Raw genomic sequence first — 21588 nt, 5'->3', positions numbered from 1 at the left:
CTCTGCCTCCCGAATAGCTGGGACTACAGGTACCCGCTGCCATGCCTGGCTAATTTTTTATATTTTTAGTAGAGATGGGGTTTCACCATGTTTGCCAGGATGGTCTCAATCTCCTGACCTCGTGATCTGCCCGCCTTGGCCTCCCACAGTGCTGGGATTACAGGCATGTGCCACTGCACCTGGCCTTTTTTTAAAGGTAAAATAACAATGGCCTTTAGTCAATGAAGTCATCATAGAAGTTATTTAAGCTGCGTCTTGAAGCTTGATTAGGTAGTAGTTTTCTGAAGGAACAATCTTTAAGATATAGTCTGAAAGATGAACAGGAGGAGTTGAGGGGAAAAGTATGAGGCAAAGGGAAGGGTGTGTGCAAAGGTCTGAAAGCAAAAAATAGCATATGGTGCCTTAGAGAAACTGAAAGAAAGCCAAGAGCAAGGCAGAGAAAAAAGAATAAAGTAGAGGTTCTCAAAGTGCCATCCCTGGTTTAGCAGCAACAGAATCACAGAGGAACTTGTTAGAAATGCACATTCTTGGGCCCCACTCCAGACCTACTGAATGAGAAAGACGCAGGGGATGGGAGCTGAGAGGGAACAGCAATCTGTGTTTCTGATGTCTAACATTAAAGATTCTGGATTTTAGGCCGGGTGAGGTGGCTCACGCCTATAATCCCAGCACCTTGGGAGGCCAAGGCAGGTGGATCACCTGAGATCAGGAGTTTGAGACCAGCCTGGCCAACCTGGTGAAACTCATCTCTACTAAAAATACAAAAATTAGGTGGGTGTGGTAGAGGGCGCCTGTAATCCCAGCTACTTGGGAGGCTGAGGCAGGAGAATCACTTCAACCTGGGAGGCTGAGGTTGCAGTGAGCTGAGATCGTGCCATTGCACTCCAGCCTGGGTGACAGAGTGACACTCAGTATCCAAAAATAAATAAATAAATAAATTAGTTGGGTGTAGTGGTGAGCACCTGTAAACCCAGCTACTCGGGAGACCGAAGCAGAAGAATCACTTGAACCCATGAGGTGGAGGTTGCAGTGAACCAAGATCGTGCCATTGCACTCCAGCCTGGGCAACAAGAGTGTGAAACTCTCTCTCTCTCTCCCAAAAAAAAAAAAAAAATTCTGGATTTTATTCTAAGGTTAACGAAAAAATAATTGAGAGGTTTAAATATAGGGATAACATGATCAGGATAATAGCACCTAAATGGCTTGGCATCAATAGCTGAGCAAAGACTCCTCAAAATTTAATTTTTGTAATATTCAAGGGTCACAATCATAATGCCTTCAGGGCCAGGGAGGTAACGTGAATGAGTAAGGAGGGCAATGTTAAATCTGAGGGGCTGCTCTCCAGCCAGCCTGGAATCTGCTCTGGTGCCAATAGGTACCTCATAAACATTTGTTTAGTGAAGGGATGCACTGGCAAACCTAGGGATCATTTAACACAACTGGTTAAGAAAGGAGAGGGCTCTTGTAGGGAATCCAACTTCTCATTTCTTCAGATGGGGCTGCTTCCTAGCCTGCGTAGGCAAATCTGGCATCAAACCAAAGTTTCAAAGAATAACCACTTTTTGATGCCTGCCCAAGTAGCAAAGGGATAAAAAGCAATTCAAAAAACAAGATGACAATAACCCAGCCAGCTTACCTCCCACATGGAGCTTCCACCACTGAGCAAATGACCCATTTGGATGAATCTTTAGAAAAAGCCCAAACTTGGGAATGTTCCTTGTGATAGCCTTCCCAGGAACAACCATCCCCTGGGCCTAAAAGGCTGCCAACGCCTTCACCTTCACTTCAGTGGGTCAGATAAGAAGTTCTTAAGATTCCCAACCCTTACAAGGCATGTAGCATCTCTGGATACAAGCCTTCTCAGGATCAAAAAAAAAAAAAAAGCCAAATACAGATCTATCAAAAGGTCACCAGAAGCAAGCAAAACTTTTTGGAATGAAGCAACTTACAGCACTGACAGAAATCCACCGATTTGGGTTCTTGACACAATAGCACCTCACCCAGATTTAGCCACAGACCACAGATGATGAGGGAGTGGTTACACATTCTGACTGAATCAGGTTAAAAAGCACATTCCAATGAAGTTCAGGATGCAGAAAAGGATTGCAACAGACACTAATGAGAAGGGAACAAAGAGTGATCACTTTATTAAGGCACTTCCTTCCCTCAATTCCTCAGTTGAGAAAGTCAACAGTCTCAGACGTCCTATCTGCATTCTGGCCTCAGAAGCCTGAACACCAGGTACTAAGGGACTCTGCAGACCTTGCCCTATTGAGGTGTCTCAGAGACCTTCAGGGGAATCCATGGGAGGCTTCATGATGAAGAGAGTTCCCGCCTTCTGCCTATTTCTTAGAGATCCTGAAACCATTTCTCTCAGGTCAGAATAAATGAAGACACAGGCTTTACATCCAAGTAGAGTCAAAATTCCAAAAGATTCTTATCTGGGTATGTGGCTAAATTTCCATTTCCTAACTGAAGCAGGATTTGTCATGGTGGGTTTGCTACCCACCATCTTACTAGACGACTAGATTTCAGAGTAGCCTATTTTATTTCTGTGCCCAGCAGATTAACTTTCAGACGCTGAGTAATTGCCCACAGAGCTAAGACTAACAGTAAAGGTTCCTACAACCACCTAGTATGGTGTTAACTGCCTTTCAGGTATAAAGCACAGTCCCAATGCCCTCTGAGGCGATGATTACAAAGGCTGACATTTATGGAGTGCTTACAATGTGCAGTGCTCGTGTGCGCTCTCTTGTAACCTATTTAATGTTTGCCACCACCCCTATGAAACAGAGTTGGTGGCAGAATCTAGAGCCAGGAACTCTGGCTCTAGAACCCAAGTTCTTAATCACTAGACTGTACTGCCTTTCTCAGGATATGGTCAGTCCATCCCATAAATAAGTACCTGATTCCATAACTAAGCACCTGGGCATCAAGTACTCCACCAAAAAAAAAAAAAAAAAGTATTCACACAAAATCACCACCAGAAAAACTGCTTTTGCTCCAGCCACGCTCAATGTGACAATGCATGCTGAATTGCTCCAGGATCCTACCTCGTAGCTAAACATTAAGCCAAAAACCTAAAAATTAAGCCTGTAAGAGTAAAGCCAAGAAACTGATACTTTTCTCAACTTTGATGGAGAGCAGACAATGCTTCTGATATCTCCATCTTCTCTGCCCCTCATATGGGTCCATGTCTAAAAGCACAAGACTTAAATTAAAAAGACAAAAACAAACTAAACAGATCACAAACCTATTCCCTGGGCAGGGAGACAGAATAGACATCTACAAGTCAGCCTTTAAGTTCCTTGAATTCAAGAAATAATTTATTCATTTAGGGCAAAATTAGCTAAACTTCTAACCAGAAACTAACTAGTTTGCGTTGGTTTCCTCTCTGCCCCTGTCGCCTTTCTCTAGAAGGTGCAGAAATACTCACAGGCAAGCTGGAGGGTCTTGACTGAAGGCTCAGGTTCATATCTTCTTGCCCTCCCTTACTGGAGGTCATTGAGGGGGCTGAGGATGCCTGAGACCCAAATGAATCTTGAGATAGCTCCTACAACAAGAAAAACAAACGCTGTGATGGCCTGGTATTGATAAACCAGGCAAGCTTACTTCACTGTGAAAGGGTTATGGGACTGTCTCTCATGAGTGTGAGAGAAAGCCCAGTTGCAAAAAGTATTATCTGAAGGCCAGAAAAATCCAAGCCGTGACTCGTAAGAATGTCAACAGTGGACTCTTTCTGACAGAATTGTCACCCATTTATTGCTACCTACAGAGGGCTGTTTCTTGGGGTTAAATGCTAATGTCTGGCCAACTTCAAGTTAAATCTATCAAGGACTGAGACCAATGAAACCACAAAAATCATGCTAGAACCTCTGCATTAAAATGAGTACTGCTTCCTTCAAAGACATCACCTTGGGATGAGATATTTATTCCAACAGTGCCACCAATACATAAACTTTTTAGTGGACCTGTCATCACTCAGTCATCTCTCTTCTTTGGGCTCTACAAGAATAAAGCCCCAAATGCTATTTTAGGCTCTATTACCTACATCTTGTTCACCAGACATAACTCCAAATGAATTTTTGCTATTTCCCCAAACAAAATCCACCCGCAAAAAATAAGATTTGCCACCACTGAGAGTATTCTAAAGAATGTGGTATCAGCTCTGGTGGCGATTCCCAATGAAGGGATCCAAGTATTTTGAGCGATAGCAGAATGGAATGGCAGTTGGAGTGAATGTACAGTACCGCCTCTCAAAGTGACTGTTTTGAAAAAAGACCAACTCACTTGGATGCTCAAGTTCTGATGTTGATTTACAAAACAAACAAACAAAAAAAACCAGTCCCATTATCTTTAATTTCTTATCCATCTATGCAACTTTCCATTGCCCTATTTCTTCATTATTAAGGAGAGCTACAGGTCTTTATGCAGTTAAGGAGGTTATGCCTTTATTGGTTCAATCAATCCAGGCAGCATGTTTACCCAGAGTTTAATTGGTCTTTAAGTGCACGTTAGAGAACCACTCTGCACAGCAAAGTTCTCATGACACTAATCCCCAAACTGTCTGTAGTCACACACAGGGAAGAGCAGGAGGCAGGGATATCTTACCTGCGGCGGAGGGAAGCGCTGCTGGGAATAGGCAGTTTGCTGGGACTGCTGAGACTGGGGCTGAGGATATGCAGCCTGCTGGGAGAGCGTCGAGGGTGCTGGCTGCTGAGGTTGCTGCTGCTGGTAAGGAGACTGAGCCTGTGGCTGTGAATAGGGGGGCTGGCTCTGGGGGTGCTGCTGTGTCGTGGACTGCTGGGAGGGGTATGGAGCCGGGGACTGCTGATGTGGAGGCTGGGATGGCTGCTGGGAGTATGGAGGCTGAGAGGACTGGAGCTGTGGTGGTTGAGACTGTGGCTGCTGCTGATACGAAGGTTGGGCATGAGGGGTCTGGGACGGTGGTTGCTGGGAGTAGGGTGGCTGCTGCTGCTGAGGGTGAGGACTTTGCTGGTTGTAATATGGAGTCTGGCCCTGTTGACCATACCCGCTGGGGCCTTGTTGTCCATAAGGAGGAATCTGTAGGAAAGGAAAATATACTTTTAGCACTGACTCTCCTACATGAGGAAAGATGAAGTGTTTTGTGAGAAGCTATGCACTGATGATGAGTACAGAAAGCGAGCATGCAAGGCCTCATACTTAGGAGGCCCAGGGTTTTTCTCTCATCCCTGCCTAAACTGAGCCAGGAAGGATGGCCAAGCTGGGTTTTTAGGTGGTTTGTTTACAAGTGGACTACATTTATCCACTGAAAATTTACACTATTTACTATTTGGGCAACTAACATAAGTTTAAGCGCAGCTGTTTCTACCAGTGAACCTACTCTTTTTATCACAGCCTAGACTGTTTTTATAAGTGTTAGGAATCTGTACCCTAACCACAATGAATAGTCAATAGCAGCCTGGCTCAACCAACTGAAAACCTAGGGTTTAGTAATTCAGACAGTGTGCAAATCACTAAGCTACTTTGGTTCTCTCTTTTAGTTTTCATTCAGAAAAAATATTTGACAGCCTACTCAATTACTTGTACCAGGCACTATTTTAGGCACTGGGGATATATTTAGTAAGCATACAAAAAAACAAAAATAAATAAATAAATAAATAAAATTACCTCATCTCTCCTCTATTGGAAAAAAGAGACAATTTTCTATATCAAAGGCGTACTTTGCTTTAAAGTCTTAGAAGTAAAATTTGTTTTATATTCTCTCCCTCACTATTTTCAGTATGAGTATCACTCAAATATAAATGATAGAAAACTTTATCAATACAAAAATGACAATAAAGAGATAATGATGTGAATGGTTCAACAAAAGGAGATGGATAAGGGGAAATCTTAACATTCGTATCAATGCTGTTAACATCTTTTCTGTTTAATCTTCCCCTTTTCTTCTACTCCCAGTCACATTCATTTTGAACCAGACGGCAGATATGTTAAAGGTATTGAGAAGCATAAAGGGCCTCTTCCATCCCCAGGGCAGATGATATGAATGGTTTTCTTAATAGTAGCAGTGCCTACGTGTTCAGCCACTGCCTTTCATCTCACCTCATTCAGAGATCACCACTCACTAGGTATAAGCTGGCCAGTCAGGTCAAGAGAAAAAGAGATATGTACCTGTGACCAGGGAGTAAGTAGTTTTCCTTGGAGCACACATTGGACGGTGCCTATAGTTTTGGCTTTGTTAGCAGCACTCTGTAATTAACTAAGCCAACAGGTCTACATTCCTGTCAAGAGGCTTGGAAGCCAAAGATACATTCTGATTCTATAGCTCACAAATCAGATTTTGGACAGCAACAAGGATCAAGGTAATCACAATCACCATCTACCTGCTGTGTATAAGAGAGGCCGCCCATGGCACTCTGCGCCCGGCCCTGCATGGTCATCGGGTACCGCTGCGGGGTCTGGGACCCATATGGCTGCCCTGGGTACCCATGTCCTTGCTGCGGTCCTGACGGAGGTCCCTGCTGTTGCGAGTATGGGTTAGTCCCGCCATATGGCTGAGGTCTCATCTTGCCCATCTGATCCATTGGACTGGATGGCTACAAAATAAAGAGCATTTCATTAACCTGAGCTTTGATGGCCTCTGGCCACTGAATATACAACCCAAGTACACAGGTTTTTTTAGTCTGTATGCTACAAAGAAATCCAGTTACTTCGAAAGAGCAATGAGACCAATCTAGTAACCTTTAAGTCAACTGACCCGCCTCAGAACCCTAATTTTGTCATTTGAAAAATGAAAATACCACCTATTTGTGAAAACATTTTGAAAGCTAAAAACTACTTTGTAACTGTGGTACTGCTTGAGATCCAAGGGACAGGCCAGGTGTAAACAAAGGCCCTTCAGCTGGTAAAGGACGGTGCTGCTATGCACTGCCATCACCTTGTTAAACACCAAAATTGATGCTTCAATACCATGACAGGGAATTCAAATACACAAACATCTAGATGTTTCTATTCTTCCAATAGTGGAAACTCCCCTTACACATCTATAGCCTGTTTGCACTATGGCACAGTTAAATTTATGCTTTCTTCCAAATAAGCAAAGAAGTTAAGTGACAGCTGAGGGAATGGTAACTCTGAATTAAGAGCCTTGTGCATCTCAACTGAAAAGCTCATTTCCTTTAATATTCAAGAGTTTGAAGATATAAGAAGAACAGAACTTTTGTCTCTTTGAGAGACAAGAAGATTCAATGGTAGGCTGTCATGGAAGTTAAAAAAAAAAAGAGAACAAGAAGACAGAGAGGTACAGCTAGCACCAATAATGAAAGCTCAAAATTCAATTCACAGGTATTTGATGCAAACAGCTTTCTTTCCAGCTCTTTGTGGAGCAACAGGTTCAATCAGCTCATTCACTTTTTGATATGCCTTTATCCTCCTGGCGCTCCAGAGCACTTTCCCCTGCCAGAAATATCTACCTATATCTATCTATTGGTGGTGTGCGGGGAGGGGGAAGTTTCTCTAAGCACCTTTAAGATGCACACAAGATGGAGAGCAGGCATGGGTCTGATATAAAACTTAAAAACTAGCTCTTACATTGGGGGTGAAATAGATACTGATACTCTAGGCCTATCATTAACCGTCAAATGAAGGAGTTCAGTGGTTCATTGATTTTAGCATGCATCAGAATCACTTGAAAGGCTTGTTAAAACAGACTGCTAGAACCCACCTCCCAGGACTGGTCTAGGTTATCCCTAGGGTTCCTTCCAGTTCTATTATTCAATGATTAATAAGCTATTCTATAATTTAAGCTGTTAAGACCTTAAACAACAACAAAACCTCCAAAATAAAGGAAGGGGACATCCAAACAATTCGTTCTCTGTACGTGTTTATTTTTTTTATTTTTTTATTATTTATTTTTTTTTTTTTGAGATGGAGTCTTGCTCTGTCGCCCAGGCTGGAGTCCAGTGGCGCAATCTCAGCTCACTGCAAGCTCCGCCTCCCGGGTTCACGCCATTCTCCTGCCTCAGCCTCTCTGAGTAGCTGGGACTACAGGCGCCCGCCACCACGCCCGGCTAATTTTTTGTATTTTTTAGTAGAGACGGGGTTTCACCGTGGTCTCGATCTTCTGACCTCATGATCCGCCCACCTCGGGCTCCCAAAGTGCTGGGATTACAAGCGTGAGCCACCGTGCCCGGCCGTGTTTATTTTTTAATAATGCTATTAAGTGTTTTATAGTAGAGGAAGTAGAGCTTTCGTGAAAGAAAACAGGTAAGACAATAAGCCACACAGGTTGTTCTTCTTAATATCAAAAGGAAGAAAGAGAAGTAGAGTTATTTCTTAGGCTATATCTGAAATCTCAGCTAAACTGGTGAGTGATGATGGGAATACTCCTCCCCCATGTTTCTAAACTGTACAAAATCATAGTAAAATTGTGTCCCAAATCACTACTACATGTCAATAGTATTAAAGTACTGTTTCCAACAATCCTAACTAAACAATTTTTGCCCAAGTCTTTCTTCCATATCAAAAGCTCCAATAATGTTGCCTATCATAATTTTAGAGCTACATAGATTTTAGGGTTACTTAGGAAGTTCGAATTTAACAACAATTCATAAATAGCATATGGTCCTCCCCAATACACCTGGCAATGGAGCCAAAACATCACCATTCTCTCCTGTAAAGAGCTTGGGGCCTTACATGGCCATATCATGCCACATATCACACTGAGGTCCTCATCTCATCACAGACTGCAGCTGCTGTCCATGTGGCCTCCAACTGGAGAGACTATTTTGTTGAACAAAGAGATCAGCCTGCTCTGGGTATCTCTGTCAGTCTAGGTCTCCCCACAACATGAAGGGCAGTCATTACCATGGTTACTATAGAGCTTCTAGAGCAGTAGCTATTAACCAGGGCTGCAGATTAGAATTGTCTGTGAAGCTTCACAAATGGCTGGGCCTCTCCCTAGAGATTCCAATTTACTGGGTCTGGAAGGGCTTGTGCTCTTCTCCAACCTCCTTAAGATCTTTGAATGAGTCTGGTGTATACTATTAGCTAAGAACCAGTGATCTAGAGAAGCACTGGCCAGTAACATTTTCTGTGACGGGTAACTATTCAACATTTGAAATATGACTAAGGAACTAAATTTTTATTTTTATTTACATTTAATTAATTTAAATTTACATAACTACATGTGGCTAGTGGCTTATTATGTTAGAGCAGTTCTAGGACAATGCTGTTCCCAAATCACTTCCACCACTCCCCGGTCAATAATAGTTCCAAACTTCCTAACTACTAAATCCTGCACAGTATTACTACATAGAGCATAGTGTAGTAATTTGATAGACTTGGGTCCAAATCCTACCTCTCTCACCATCCTACCTTGAACACATCAGTTCTTTAAATGCACATAACACACTTCACACAGTGCCTGGTATTTAAATGTCCAATAAATGGTAGTGATTATCAGTAATGATAAAACAGTGCTTCTACCTGGCTCTAAAGCCCTCTACAATGTGAACCAGTTTTCCACATTTTTTCAGTCTCACTCCAAGATTCCCCACACACTGTACATGCCCAGCTCTATGCAATGGCACCCTGCCCTGCCCTCCTGTCCACAGTGGCTTCTAGTAACAGAAACTTGACCTTTCAAAATGAAGCCACTTCCCCTATCTTCAGCACACTTTGATCTCTCATATTTCTAAATGCCCTATTGTAAATCCAGTTAGCATCCTAAGATTTAACACTTGGTTGCAGCTAACTATTCCAACTAACTGACTGCATTTCTCAAGACTTCTGGGAAGCCAGAGATCAGGTGTTTTATCTTCAAAGCTCTCCCAAATACCAAAGTACAGAGCTTGGGCTCAGTGACTGTTCAATGTGCAATGCTGTCCTATTCCAAAAAAGGGTAGGAGACACTATGGGGACAAAGCCCAAATCAAACTACCTAGCCATAAAGCCAGGGTCATAGCCTAAATCTAACCCTAACACAGGGGTTATGATTTGAAGGTAGAAAAAAAGTTGGACTGAAGTGAAAGAGGAGAAAGAAGGATGAGAATATTCAAGGGAGAACAAGTACACTTTAAGAATAACCTGGCTGGGCACAGTGTCTCATGCCTGTAATCCCAGCACTTTGGGAGGCCAAGGCAGGTGGATCACTTGAGGCCGGGAGTTGGGAGACAAGCCTGGCTAACATAGCGAAACCTCATCTCTACTAAAAATACAAAAATTAGTTGGGTGTGGCGGTGCATGCCTGTAGTCCCAGCTACTCGGGAGGCTGAGGTATGAGAATCACTTGAACCTGGGAGGCGAAGACTGAAGCGAGCCGAGATCGCGCCACTGCACTCCAGCCTGGGCAGCACAGCAAGAGTCTGTCTCAAAAAAAAACCCCAAGGCTGGGTGCGGTGACTCATGCCTGTAATCCCAGCATTTTGGAAGACTGAGGTGGGTGAATCACTTGAGGTCAGGAATTCCAGACCAGCCTGGCCAATATGGTGAAACCCCGTCTCTACTAAAATACAAAAATTAGCCAGACGTGGTGGCGCACGCCTGTTAATCCCAGCTACTCAGCAGGCTGAGGCAGGTGAACCGCTTAAACCTAGGAGGCAGAAGCTGCAGCGAGCGGAGTTCGTGCCACTGTACTCCAGCCTGGGCAACAGAGCGGGACTCTGTCTCAACAACAACAAAAAAAGTTTATACCAGAGAGAATTTCAGAACTGCAGGGGCATCCTCATATACACTGCTTAAAAACAAAAGGCTAAGGACACGTCACCTTTTCCTCTCTCACACGGAGGCCTGCACTCCCAATTGAGTACAGCTACTTACATGAGGGCTATAAAGGTTTCAAGGAATGTCCCACCTCAACTTTAGGAAATCTTTGTAGACCAAAAATAAATGTACATCAAAGAAATTTTTATTCTAAAAATAAAATTAGTATGCTTCCTTTTTCTGGTCATCAGATTTCTGACTCCCTCCCATCACAAAAGGCTTATGATCAATAGAATATGCAGCTTATTTGGCAAACTAAATATATATTCAGTTCAAACAATCAGATTATTCTGATCTCATGTAAAAGTTAGACATCTGCTCAAATCAGAAGGGGAGGTGGGCAGGGACCTAATTCACACTTATGACATTTAAAACCATCGTGAAAGATTTGTGATTTGCAGTTATAGATGAAATGCCATCTCCCAATCTCTTGTAACAGAGAAGCGGCCTTAAATCTTCACTAATCAGTTTTATTGGAAAGTAGCAATTTCAGACCAGAAAAATCCCTACAGTCAAGATACAAAAGCCAGTATCAGCAGTCTGCAGGCACAAGGCAGGGGATGGAAACTCCAAACCCTAGCTGCAAAAAGCCAGAGATTCCACTCTGGGAAAGACAGAGGAAATCCTTTCAATGGGAAACCACAGGAGTAGATTACTGTGATTACACTTCAAAAGCAAAGGCTCTGCCACAGAGACACATAATTGAGAGGAAAATGCTGCCCCTTGATCAGCAAAGTGGGGCCCCCTGCTATATACTCTCCTGCATTCATAAAAAATAAAAATAAAAAAGGGGGAAAGAGCCATAAGAAAACTCCTCATCTCCATCTACCACTTATCTCCTTCCAGATCACTGGCCATGTTATAAACTGCCTGCCAAATGAAATGTATCAAAAGATGCAGTTTAGGGGCATCAAAGGCAAGGATGCCTAGCAGCTTGTCCTTCTGAATATATTCAGAACAAACAGCTAGCAGACAGACCCCTTGCATAGGGAGTTCCCTTGCTCCAAGCCAATAAAATTACAAGACCCTCCAGACTAGTCGGCTACTGGAACCTCTTACAACTTCTTATTGCATCAAGGAAAACCAAAATGACCCTCAAAAACTGCTGAAATAACAGACTAGACTTTTAAGGTGGACCTGGGTTAAACGTCTTACAACTCAAAGTAACCGCTTTGTGAAACTGACAGATTAAAATAGCTGCAAATTATCCATCTGACCATGACCGAGGAGAGAGCAGAGAAGACAGAGCCAAGAACTCAAAACTTCTAAGCAGAGATATACCATTCACAAAAATGTACCACACCACGTGGCAGTGGCACCAGGAAAGAGAAACTTCATAATTTCATTTAAATAAAAGTCCAACTGAGGAAAGCTCCAGTTCCAATCCAAGGATATAGAAAGAAGTGACCAGGCAGCAACCCTAAGGAGCTAAATTTAGTACTCAACAGTGCCAAGGGCCAGCAAGAATAAGAACAGAGACGGTTGCGCCAGGGGCTGCCAAAAAGATGTCCATCAGAGAGGAGAAGTCTTGACCACCACTCATTTTATCATCCTAAATGCTAACTAGTTGGGGCTAGTGTAAACCTAGAACTATAACCTTGGCTTTTGGACATTTAAATATTATTATTCCTTGTGCTTTCAATTTATTCCTGGCTAGATTTGTTATATGACTTTTAATAATAACAATAAAAAAATGCATCCCTGGCTCTTTAACCAAAAGAACCCCCCTAATTGATTCCCACAGTAATTAACCTGCATTTTACCTCAGAGAGCGGTAGTTAAGGAAGTCGGCACTGCTATTTATAACTCATCTCAAATTGAGGGCAGACTGCCTAAAATCTAACACATCCCAGCTGTACTCCTGTTTGAACTGGGGCCAAGGGAATTTTTTAAAGCAATCTTGGCACCGAATGAATGACACCAACAGTATGAGAGTGCGAGTGGTTGTGTTGTGGTGACGTAGCATTGGAGGTGGAATGGAGAGGGGGGCCAGTGTACTGTGATCCCTCTGGTGCATGCCTGCTGCTTGCTGAGTCCCAGTACAGTAAGCTGGGAACCGCCCACTGAGAGCCAAACACAGGAAAAGGCTTTTCCTGTGGAACGCCTTGAAGTGAGAAACACATGGCTAATCTGCATAAACTCGAAGCCACACCGCCCCTGCCAGGAAGGTTAGTGCTCGTAATCTCTGGCCATGAAGCTGGCTGCCTGGGAGGACTTGGACTGGCGCCTGATAACCCAGAAAGAGCCGAGAGAACAGATGGGTAAGGACCCCAGCAGAAAACAGCCCCAGGTCACATGACTCGCCACATGGCCCCGCCAGCACAAACTATTGTCTGGCTTCAGAGCTCCGTATACAAAGGCACCCCGTCCTCCGCTTCCTGTGATTCCAGGGACAGGCGGCAGCTGTTGATCCAGTGCCAGTATGGGACCCTCCCCTGTGACAGGGCATTCCAGGCAGGGGCAAGTGTAAAAATTAAGGCCTCTCCCAACCAACAGCTTTCAGCTTCCTGCCAGCTGCACGTGGCTCACTTAGATCTCAGGAGTAATATCTTAGGACAGACTATGCTTCCACCAAAAAAATCACCCTATGTACCCTGGTACATAAAATGACCAGCATAAATCATTCTCATTGTCCCTTCTCTCCCCAGCCAGACATCTGTATCTAATGCCCCTTATCCTGTCTTTTCTCTATCCCTTAGTATTTCAGGCCTTCTTTGAAGACTAGTCAAGAACCCCTAGCCCCCAATTGAGGAGAAATTGTCCAGAAACATGTTTGTCTTAAGTTTTACTCCTAGACCCCGCCTCCTAAAATAAGGAGACTCCCTTCATCTTGTTTTAAATAGTGGGGAAACATGACTGTTTATATGACCTAGGACAATAAGAGATTTCTAACCTCCTATTTGGCCTCAACAGAGACAACACTAAAGATTTCCTGAAGCCAAGCTGATGACAGGAAAATAAAAAAACTCATCAGATTATACCAACACCTGACGCAGGGAATCAAACCCACTCAACCTATGATTCTCTTCATTCATAACCTAGGAACCATACCTCAGTTTTCTACTTCACAATTCCTTCATTCTAGTTCATTCAAGTTCTAAACAAACTGACCATCTGCCTTTGGTGAAAGAGGAATCATCAACAACTAGTTTGCAACTACCACTCCCCAAAAAAGTTTTGTTTTTTAAAAATTCTTTCAAACTTCCATAAATTTCCAAGTGGAATAAAAATTGGCCAGACACAGTGACTCACGCATGTAATCCCAACACTTTGGGTGGCCAAGGGGGCAGATCGCCTGAGGTCAGGAGTTTGAAACCAGGCTGGCCAACATGGTGAAACCCCGTCTCTACTAAAAATACAAAAATTAGCCCAGCATGGTGGCACGTGCCTGTAATCCCAGCTACTCAGGAGGCTGAGGCAGGAGAATCGCTTAAACCTGGGAGGCAGAGGTTGTAGTGAGCTGAGATCACACCACTGCACTCCAGCCTGGGTGACAGAGCGAGGCTCTATCTCAAAAACAAACAAAAAAAACCACCACGAAAATCAGTGAAAAGTTCTATCTACCCCATTCTGCTTACAGAAACCATTCTAGAAGATCAGACACATTCCCCTTTGCAGACTTAGCCCATTCCAATGATATCCCCTGAAGCACTAGCCTGATCAAACCTCCAGGAAGGGGCTTGCAACCAGATGTCAAACCAAGAACATCTAGAAAGTGATGTAAAACAAGACAAAGGCTTCATTCTCTTCTGGGCTTAGAGATATATAGACTACCATCTCTATCCTTCCAGAGCAGAAGATAAGAGAAAACTCACTAAGGTTAGAAGAAGGAGACCAAAAGGAGAAGAGTCATTGAATCATGTAGCAAAACTCAATCAGATTATGAGAACCAACCATAATAACCACCTCACAGCTGTCTACCAAAAAGAGGCATGCCAGAAAAACCACAACCAGGTGACTGATACTTCTTCACTTCTTTGGCACCAGAAAGGGCCCTTCAAATAAAGCAGCTAGAGCATCAAACTAATGAATCCCAGCAAATGATAAGTCCTTCTCTCTTCATCCAGGGCACTTTCATTAGCCACATTTTCCATAACAGGTGGCTATCATCATTTCCAGAGAAAATGCTCTTCCTAAAATGATGAAGATCACTTTTTTCTAAGACTAAACTTAACCAATTTCTCCCTATTTCAAACAAATTACAAAAGCCACTAAGGAAACCAAGTAACTTCTCTGGAAAAAAATCCTTTCAGGTACTGCTTAAAACCCAGGGTTAGGCCAGGCGCGGTGGCTCACGCCTGTAATCCCAGCACTTTGGGAGGCCAAGAAGGGTGGATCATGAGGTCGGGAGTTGGAGACCAGCCTGGCCAATATGGTGAAACCCGGTCTCTACTAAAAATACAAATATTAGCCGGGCGTGATGGCACGCGCCTGTAGTCCCAGCTACTCGGGAGGCTGAGGCAGGAGAATCACTTGAACCTGGGAGGCAGAGGTCACAGTGAGCCAAGATTGCACCACTGCACTCCAGCCTGGGTGATAGAGTGAGACTCGGTCTCAAAACAAAAACAAAAACAAACCAGGGTTATAAAAACAATAGTAAGACCCCAAGAAAACTATGAAACAAGAACCAAAATGTCATCTCATAAAATTAAACGTCCCCTTCTTTACAAATTTTTATCTCAAAAGGCAGCAGTACAACCAGGTGCAAAAAGCAGTAAACTGAGAGGCAGTAAGTACATCTGGGGTCCAATCCCAGTTCTCAAACCAACTTCCTGAGGGAGTGGTCAAGACAATCAACCAGGTTGAACCTCAACCTCCTCAGCTACTCAATCCAGTTCTACCCTCCAGATTCTTAATTAGCAGGTCTGGGATGGGGGCTGGGCCAGGAATCTTTATTATTATTATTATTTTTTTGAGACAGCGTGTCTCAATCTGTCACCCCGGCTGGAGTGCAGTGGTGCAATCATGGCCCACTGCAGCCTCAACCTCCTATCCTGGGCTCAGGTGATCCTCCCACCTCAGCCTCCTGAGTAGCTGGGACTATAAGCACATGCCATCATAGCCAGTTTTTGTAGAGATGGGGTTTCACCATGTTCCCAGGCTGTTCTTCAACTCCTAAGCTCAAGTGATCTGCCAGCTTCAGCCTCCCAAAGTGCTGGGATTACAGGCATGAGCCACTGCGCCCAGCCAGGAATCTGTATTTTTATTTTATTTATTTATTTTTTTTGAGACAGAGTCTCGCTCTGTTGCCCAGGCTGGAGTGCAGTGACGCGATCTTGGCTCACTGCAAGCTCCACCTCCCGGGTTCACGCCATTCTCCTGCCTCAGCCTCTCCGAGTAGCTGGGACTACAGGCGCCCGCCACCATGCCCGGCTAATTTTTTTTTTTGTATTTTTAGTAGAGACGGGGTTTCACCGTGGTCTCAATCTCCTGACCTCGTGATCCGCCCGCCTCGGCCTCCCAAAGTGCTGGGATTACAAGCGTGAGCCACCGCGCCTGGCCAGGAATCTGTATTTTTAATCTTAAGAGACTCTCATGTCCAGTCTGGGAGCATTTGGGCTACATGGCCAAAGGTTAACTGACAATCAAATAAATTAAGGTTGTACTTTTTTTTTTTTTTTTTTTGAGATGGAGTCTTGTTTGCTCTGTCACCCATGCTGGAGTGCAATGACGCCATCTCAGCTCACTGCAACCTCCACCTCCCGGGTTCAAGTGATTCTCCTGCCACAGTCACCCTAGTAGTTGGGATTACAGGCCTGTGCCACCACGCCTGGCTTTTTTATTTTTGGTGAAGACGGGATTTCATCATGTTGGCCAAGCTGGAAGGTTGTACCTTTTTTTTTTTTTGAGACGGAGGCGCACTCTGTCACCAGGCTGGAGTGCAGTGTGCGACCTCGGCTCACTGCAACTTATGCCTCCCGGGTTCAAGCAATTCTCCTACCTCAACCTCCTGAGTAGCTGGGATTACAGGCATGCGCCACCACGCCTGGCTAATTTTTGTATTTTTAGTAGCGACGGGGTTTCATCATGTTGGTCAGGCTGGTTTCAAACACCTGACCTCGTGATCCACCTGCCTCAGCCTCCCAAAGTGCTGGGATTACAGGTGTGAGCCACCACGCCCAGCCCAGTTGTATCTTTTTTGTTTTGTTTTGTTTTGAGACGGCGTCTCGCTCTCTCGCCCAGGCTGGAGTGCAATGGCGTGATCTCGGCTCACTGCAACCTCTGCCTCCCGGGTTCAAGCAATTCTCCTGTCTCAGCCTTCCGAGTAGCTGGGATTACAGGCGCATGTCACCATGCCCAGCTAATTTTTGTATTTTTAGTAGGTTTCATCACATTGGTCAGGCTGGTCTCCAACTCCTGACCTCAGGTGATCTGCCCGCCTCGGCCTCCCAAAGTGCTAGGATTACAGGCGTGAGCCACTGTGCCCGGCCTCAGTCGTACCTTTTTAAAAAGAAAAAAAAGCATAGAGTTTCACACCACTTTAAGCAAGTCACTTCATCCCTTGGCACCAGAACCATCTGTAAACAGGGATTAAAAACTGTTTAACAAAAATATGAGATAGTTCAAACGATAAGTATGTGAAATGCTTGTTATAGTGCCAATCCGTCTCCAGCACAGAGTGTCTCTAGAATTCAGATGTACATTCGTTTTCCTTAGCCAAACAATGGTCTGAAGAGGGCAGTGCCTGGCCAGTAGAGAAAAGCTAGAAATGCACCTCAGATTCCCAAATGAGCAGCACTTTCAGCCAAAATCAAGCTTTCCCAAATTCCTATACTCAGTCTCAGATTTTTCTGGTTCACCTGGGCAAGTATCATAACATACTAACGCTTTACTCATTTATCTTGTTTGCTATCTGTATCCTTGACTAGAATATAAATTTCAGGTAGGCAGAGATAGAGATAGGTATACAAAACAAACAAATGCTCCCCTATGCCCAAAAGCAGGAAAGGAAAGGGGAATGTAGAAGAGAAAGTGAAACTCTAGTGGCCTGGCAATTCCTGTCTCCATTAACGCTGAACCGAAATGCTTTGGATCTACAGGAGTCCCCACATTACCCTTGATTTTGCTTTCCAAGGTTTCAGTTACTCATGGTCAACCACAATCTGAAAACATTACATACAATAGGATATTTTGAAAGAGAGAGACCACAATCACATAATTGTTGTATTTTATCATTAGTTATTGTTAATCTCTTACTATGCCTAATAAATTAAACTTTATCATAGGTATGCATGTATAGGAAAAACAAAGTACAGCCAAACCTTTGCATCCATGGGTTCTGCATCCACAGATTCAGCCAGCCTCAGATCAAAAACGTAGTTAGTAGGCCCACGATGGTTGTGCCTGTACTGAATGTGTGCACTTTTTTCTTGTCATTATTCCCTAAACAATATAGCATAACAACTACTTACATATCTACATTGTATGAGGTATCATAATCTAGAGATGATTTGACGTATACAGGAGAATGTATGTATTAATGGTTTATATGCAAGTGCCATGCAATTTTATATATTCCACAGATTTCAGTATCCTCAGGGAGTCCTGGAACCAACCCCCTACGGATACCGAGGCGCATTTGTACATATAGGGTCTGGTACTTTCAGGCACCCACTGGGGGTCTTGGAAGATATCCCCGCACAGATAAGGGAGGACTACTGTACATGGCCAGTTCTAGGCAGTGGCTTAAGAGCTCTGCCCCTGCAGTGCCTTCAACTTTTGTCTCTCAAGTTTCCTTATCAACAGAACAGATAGTAGTACCACACTTCAGGGTCGAATAAAGTAAATAAAGAACAAAACAACGGCCTGGTGCAGTGGCTCACGCCTGTAATCCCAGCACTTCGGGAGGCGGAGGCGGGCGGAACACCTGAGGTCGGGAGTTTGAGACCAGCCTGGCCAACATGGAGAAACCGTGTCTCTACTAAAAATACAAAAATTAGCCGGATGTGGTGGTGCATGCCTGTAATCCCAGCTACTCAAGAGGCTGAGGCAGGAGAATTGCTTGAACCTGGGAAGCGGAGGTCGCATTGAGCCAAGATTGCACCTTTGCACTCCAGCCTGAGCAACAGAGCAAACTCTGTCTCAGAAACAACAACAACAACAAAAATAAGTAACAACAAAAACAAACAAACTGTTCCTCAAATCAGCTGGGCATCCTCTAGCCTCAGAGCCTTTGTATTCACAGATCCTTCCACCTGGAATACTTTCTTCACCCAGATATTAGTATAGCTCACTTTCATGTCAAATATCACTTCAGTGTGGCCTTCCCTGGTGAACTCATCTAAGATTTTAACCCTGCACACTCCTATACTTGGTTCCTGATTTTTCTCCCAAGCATGTATCACTAGCATACTATATATATGGTTCACTTATTTATCTTGTTTAATCTGTGTCCTGTGTGTGTTTAATTCACTGCTGTATCCTCTAGCACCCAGAATGTCAGCTATCATCATCCTACACAAGTGCTAAGTTTCTGGCAGTAGAGCTTGGAAATTTGTAGAACAATTAAGGTCTGTCCCATACACTTAAGACCAGAAGCCCAAAGTCATCAACTAGAGGCTAACTGACAATCAAATAAATTTAGGTTGTACTTTTTTAAAAAGAAAAAAAAAGTATAGTTTCACACCACTTTGAGCAAGTCACTTTATCTCTTGGCACCAGAACCATCTGTAAACAGGGATTAAAAACTGTTTAACAAAGATACAAAACAGTTCAAATGATAAGTACGTGAAATGCTTGTTACAGTGCCAGTTCATAAAGTACACACACAATGGACATTACTTCTCTCTCTTCACCCTCAATAGAGAAATGGCAAAATGGGGTTGAGAGCAGTTTCAAAATACCTACTTAAAAAACATGAACACACAAGTCAGACACCAAAAGGGTTGGCCAGTCCAAGTCTCAAGCACCACCTACTTTCAGTCTGTTCTCCCAGAGGATTTTGTTCAATGCTCCTTCCAAGAATCCTGACAGCACAGCCAGTAGAATTCAACCGGGGCAATACCAACCACTGAGAAGTGTTTGGAAATAAATGTATGAAAGTGCCTTTTTTGGTTGTCACAGCAACTCTATAGTGCTGCTGGCATTTATTACCTGGGGAGCAAGATGCCAATGTCCTGCAATATAGCACCACAAAAAGAAGAGCCTTCCTGGCCAGGCACAGTGGCTCACCCTGTAATCTCAGCACTTTGGGAGGGCGAGGCAGGCAGATCACCTGCAATCAGGAGTTCAAGACCAGCCTGGCCAACATGGGAAAACCCCGTCTCTACTAAAAATACAAAAATTAGCTGGGTGTGGTGGTGCATGCCTGTAATCTCAGCTACTCGGGAGGCTGAGGCAGGAGAATGGTTTGAACCTGGGAGGCAGTGGTTGCAGTGAGCTGAGATCACAACTGCACCTCACCCTGGGTGACAGAGTGAGACTCCATCTCCCCGCAAAACAAAAACAAAAACAGAAGAGCCTTGCTGAGGAACAATGAACTCTAGCCCAGTATGCCTCAATGGATAACTTCCTATAAAACTTGACCCTAGAGGGAAAGGGACTCAGAACTGACCAGCACCCATCCTAAGAGCTCAAGAGTACAAAGCCATCCATCAGACAAGATGAGCATAAATAAAAATTTTAAAAAACAGCTGTAGGTCCAGGCACGGTGGCTCACGCCTATAATCCCAGCACTTTGGGAGGCCAAGGCAGGAGGATCAGGAGGTCAGGAGATCGAGACCATCCTGGCTAACACAGCGAAACCCCGTTTCTACTAAAAATACAAAAAATTAGCCGGGCGAGGTGGCGGGCGCCTGTAGTCCCAGCTACTCGGGAGGCTGAGGCAGGAGAATGGCGTGAACCCCGGAGGGCGGAGCCTGCAGTGAGCCATGATAGTGCCACTGCACTCCAGCCTGGGCGACAGCAAGACTGTCTCAAAAAATAAATAAATAAATAAATAAAATAAATAAATAAATAATAAAAAAATAAAAAACGGCTGTGTGGTTCTCCAATGCATTTATTACAACTGTAAACTATAGTTATTTGTGCTTATCGGCTTACATATTTTTCCCCATTAGAAAGTACTCCATGGAGGCAGGAATTATGAATCCTATGTTCATAACATACTATCTGATTCACTGTAGAAGCTCAATAAGTGTTGTTTTTGCATTAATGTAAGCAACTAGCATCTAGCATGTGGCAGATACTTACAGGTTTTTTTTTTTCTTTTTCTTTTCTTTTTTCTCTTTTTTTTTTTTTGAGACGGAATCTCGCTCTGTTACCCAGGTTGGAGTGCAGTGGCGCAATCTTGGCTCACTGCAACCTCTGCCTCCCGGGTTCAAGCGATTGTCCTGCCTCAGCCTCCTGAGTAGCTGGGATTATGGGCGTGCGCACCACCACTCCCGGCTAATTTTTGTTATTTTTAGTAGAGATGGGGTTTCACCATGTTGGTAAGGCTGGTCTCAAACTCCTGACCTCATGATCCGCCCGCCTCAGTCTCCCCAAGTACTGGGATTAAAGGCGTGAGCCACCGTTCCCAGCCTGATACTCACAGGTTTTTCAAAAAAGATTCTGCCATATGACTTCTTACATTGGCAAGGCCCACCTATTTTATGTTTTTTTTTTTTTTAAGACGGGTCTCCCTGCATTGCCCAGGCTGGCCTGGAACTCCAGGGCTCATGTGATCTTCCTGCCTCAGTCTCTGGAGTAGCTGAGATTATAGGCGTGTGCCACTCTCCCTAGCATATTTTATGCTTTAAAGTAAACAACATTTCAACAACAGGACTGGGCAATTAAGTGAACTTTAAAAAGTTCTTATCCTGGCCGGGTGCGGTGGCTCACGCTTGTAATCCCAGCACTTTCGGA

General features: G+C 44.0%; 1 protein-coding gene across 2 annotated transcripts in view; it reads right to left on the bottom strand.

Annotated features, from left to right (window-relative positions):
* ARID1A (AT-rich interaction domain 1A) overlaps window positions 1-21588 on the bottom strand; it is an 86702-nt gene that overhangs the window by 45292 nt on the left and 19822 nt on the right. For both annotated transcript variants that reach the window (XM_030805666.1, XM_030805667.1), the window contains exons 2-4: window positions 6366-6578; window positions 4612-5064; window positions 3437-3553 (exon numbers count right to left, since the gene is read on the bottom strand). In XM_030805666.1, coding sequence (XP_030661526.1) covers window positions 3437-3553; window positions 4612-5064; window positions 6366-6578 — 783 coding nt within the window. The remainder of the gene's footprint in view (window positions 1-3436; window positions 3554-4611; window positions 5065-6365; window positions 6579-21588) is intronic.

Source organism: Nomascus leucogenys, chromosome 24 (genome assembly GCF_006542625.1).
Source record: "Nomascus leucogenys isolate Asia chromosome 24, Asia_NLE_v1, whole genome shotgun sequence".
NCBI lineage: Eukaryota > Metazoa > Chordata > Mammalia > Primates > Hylobatidae > Nomascus > Nomascus leucogenys.
This window is presented reverse-complemented; position numbering and strand designations above follow the sequence as displayed.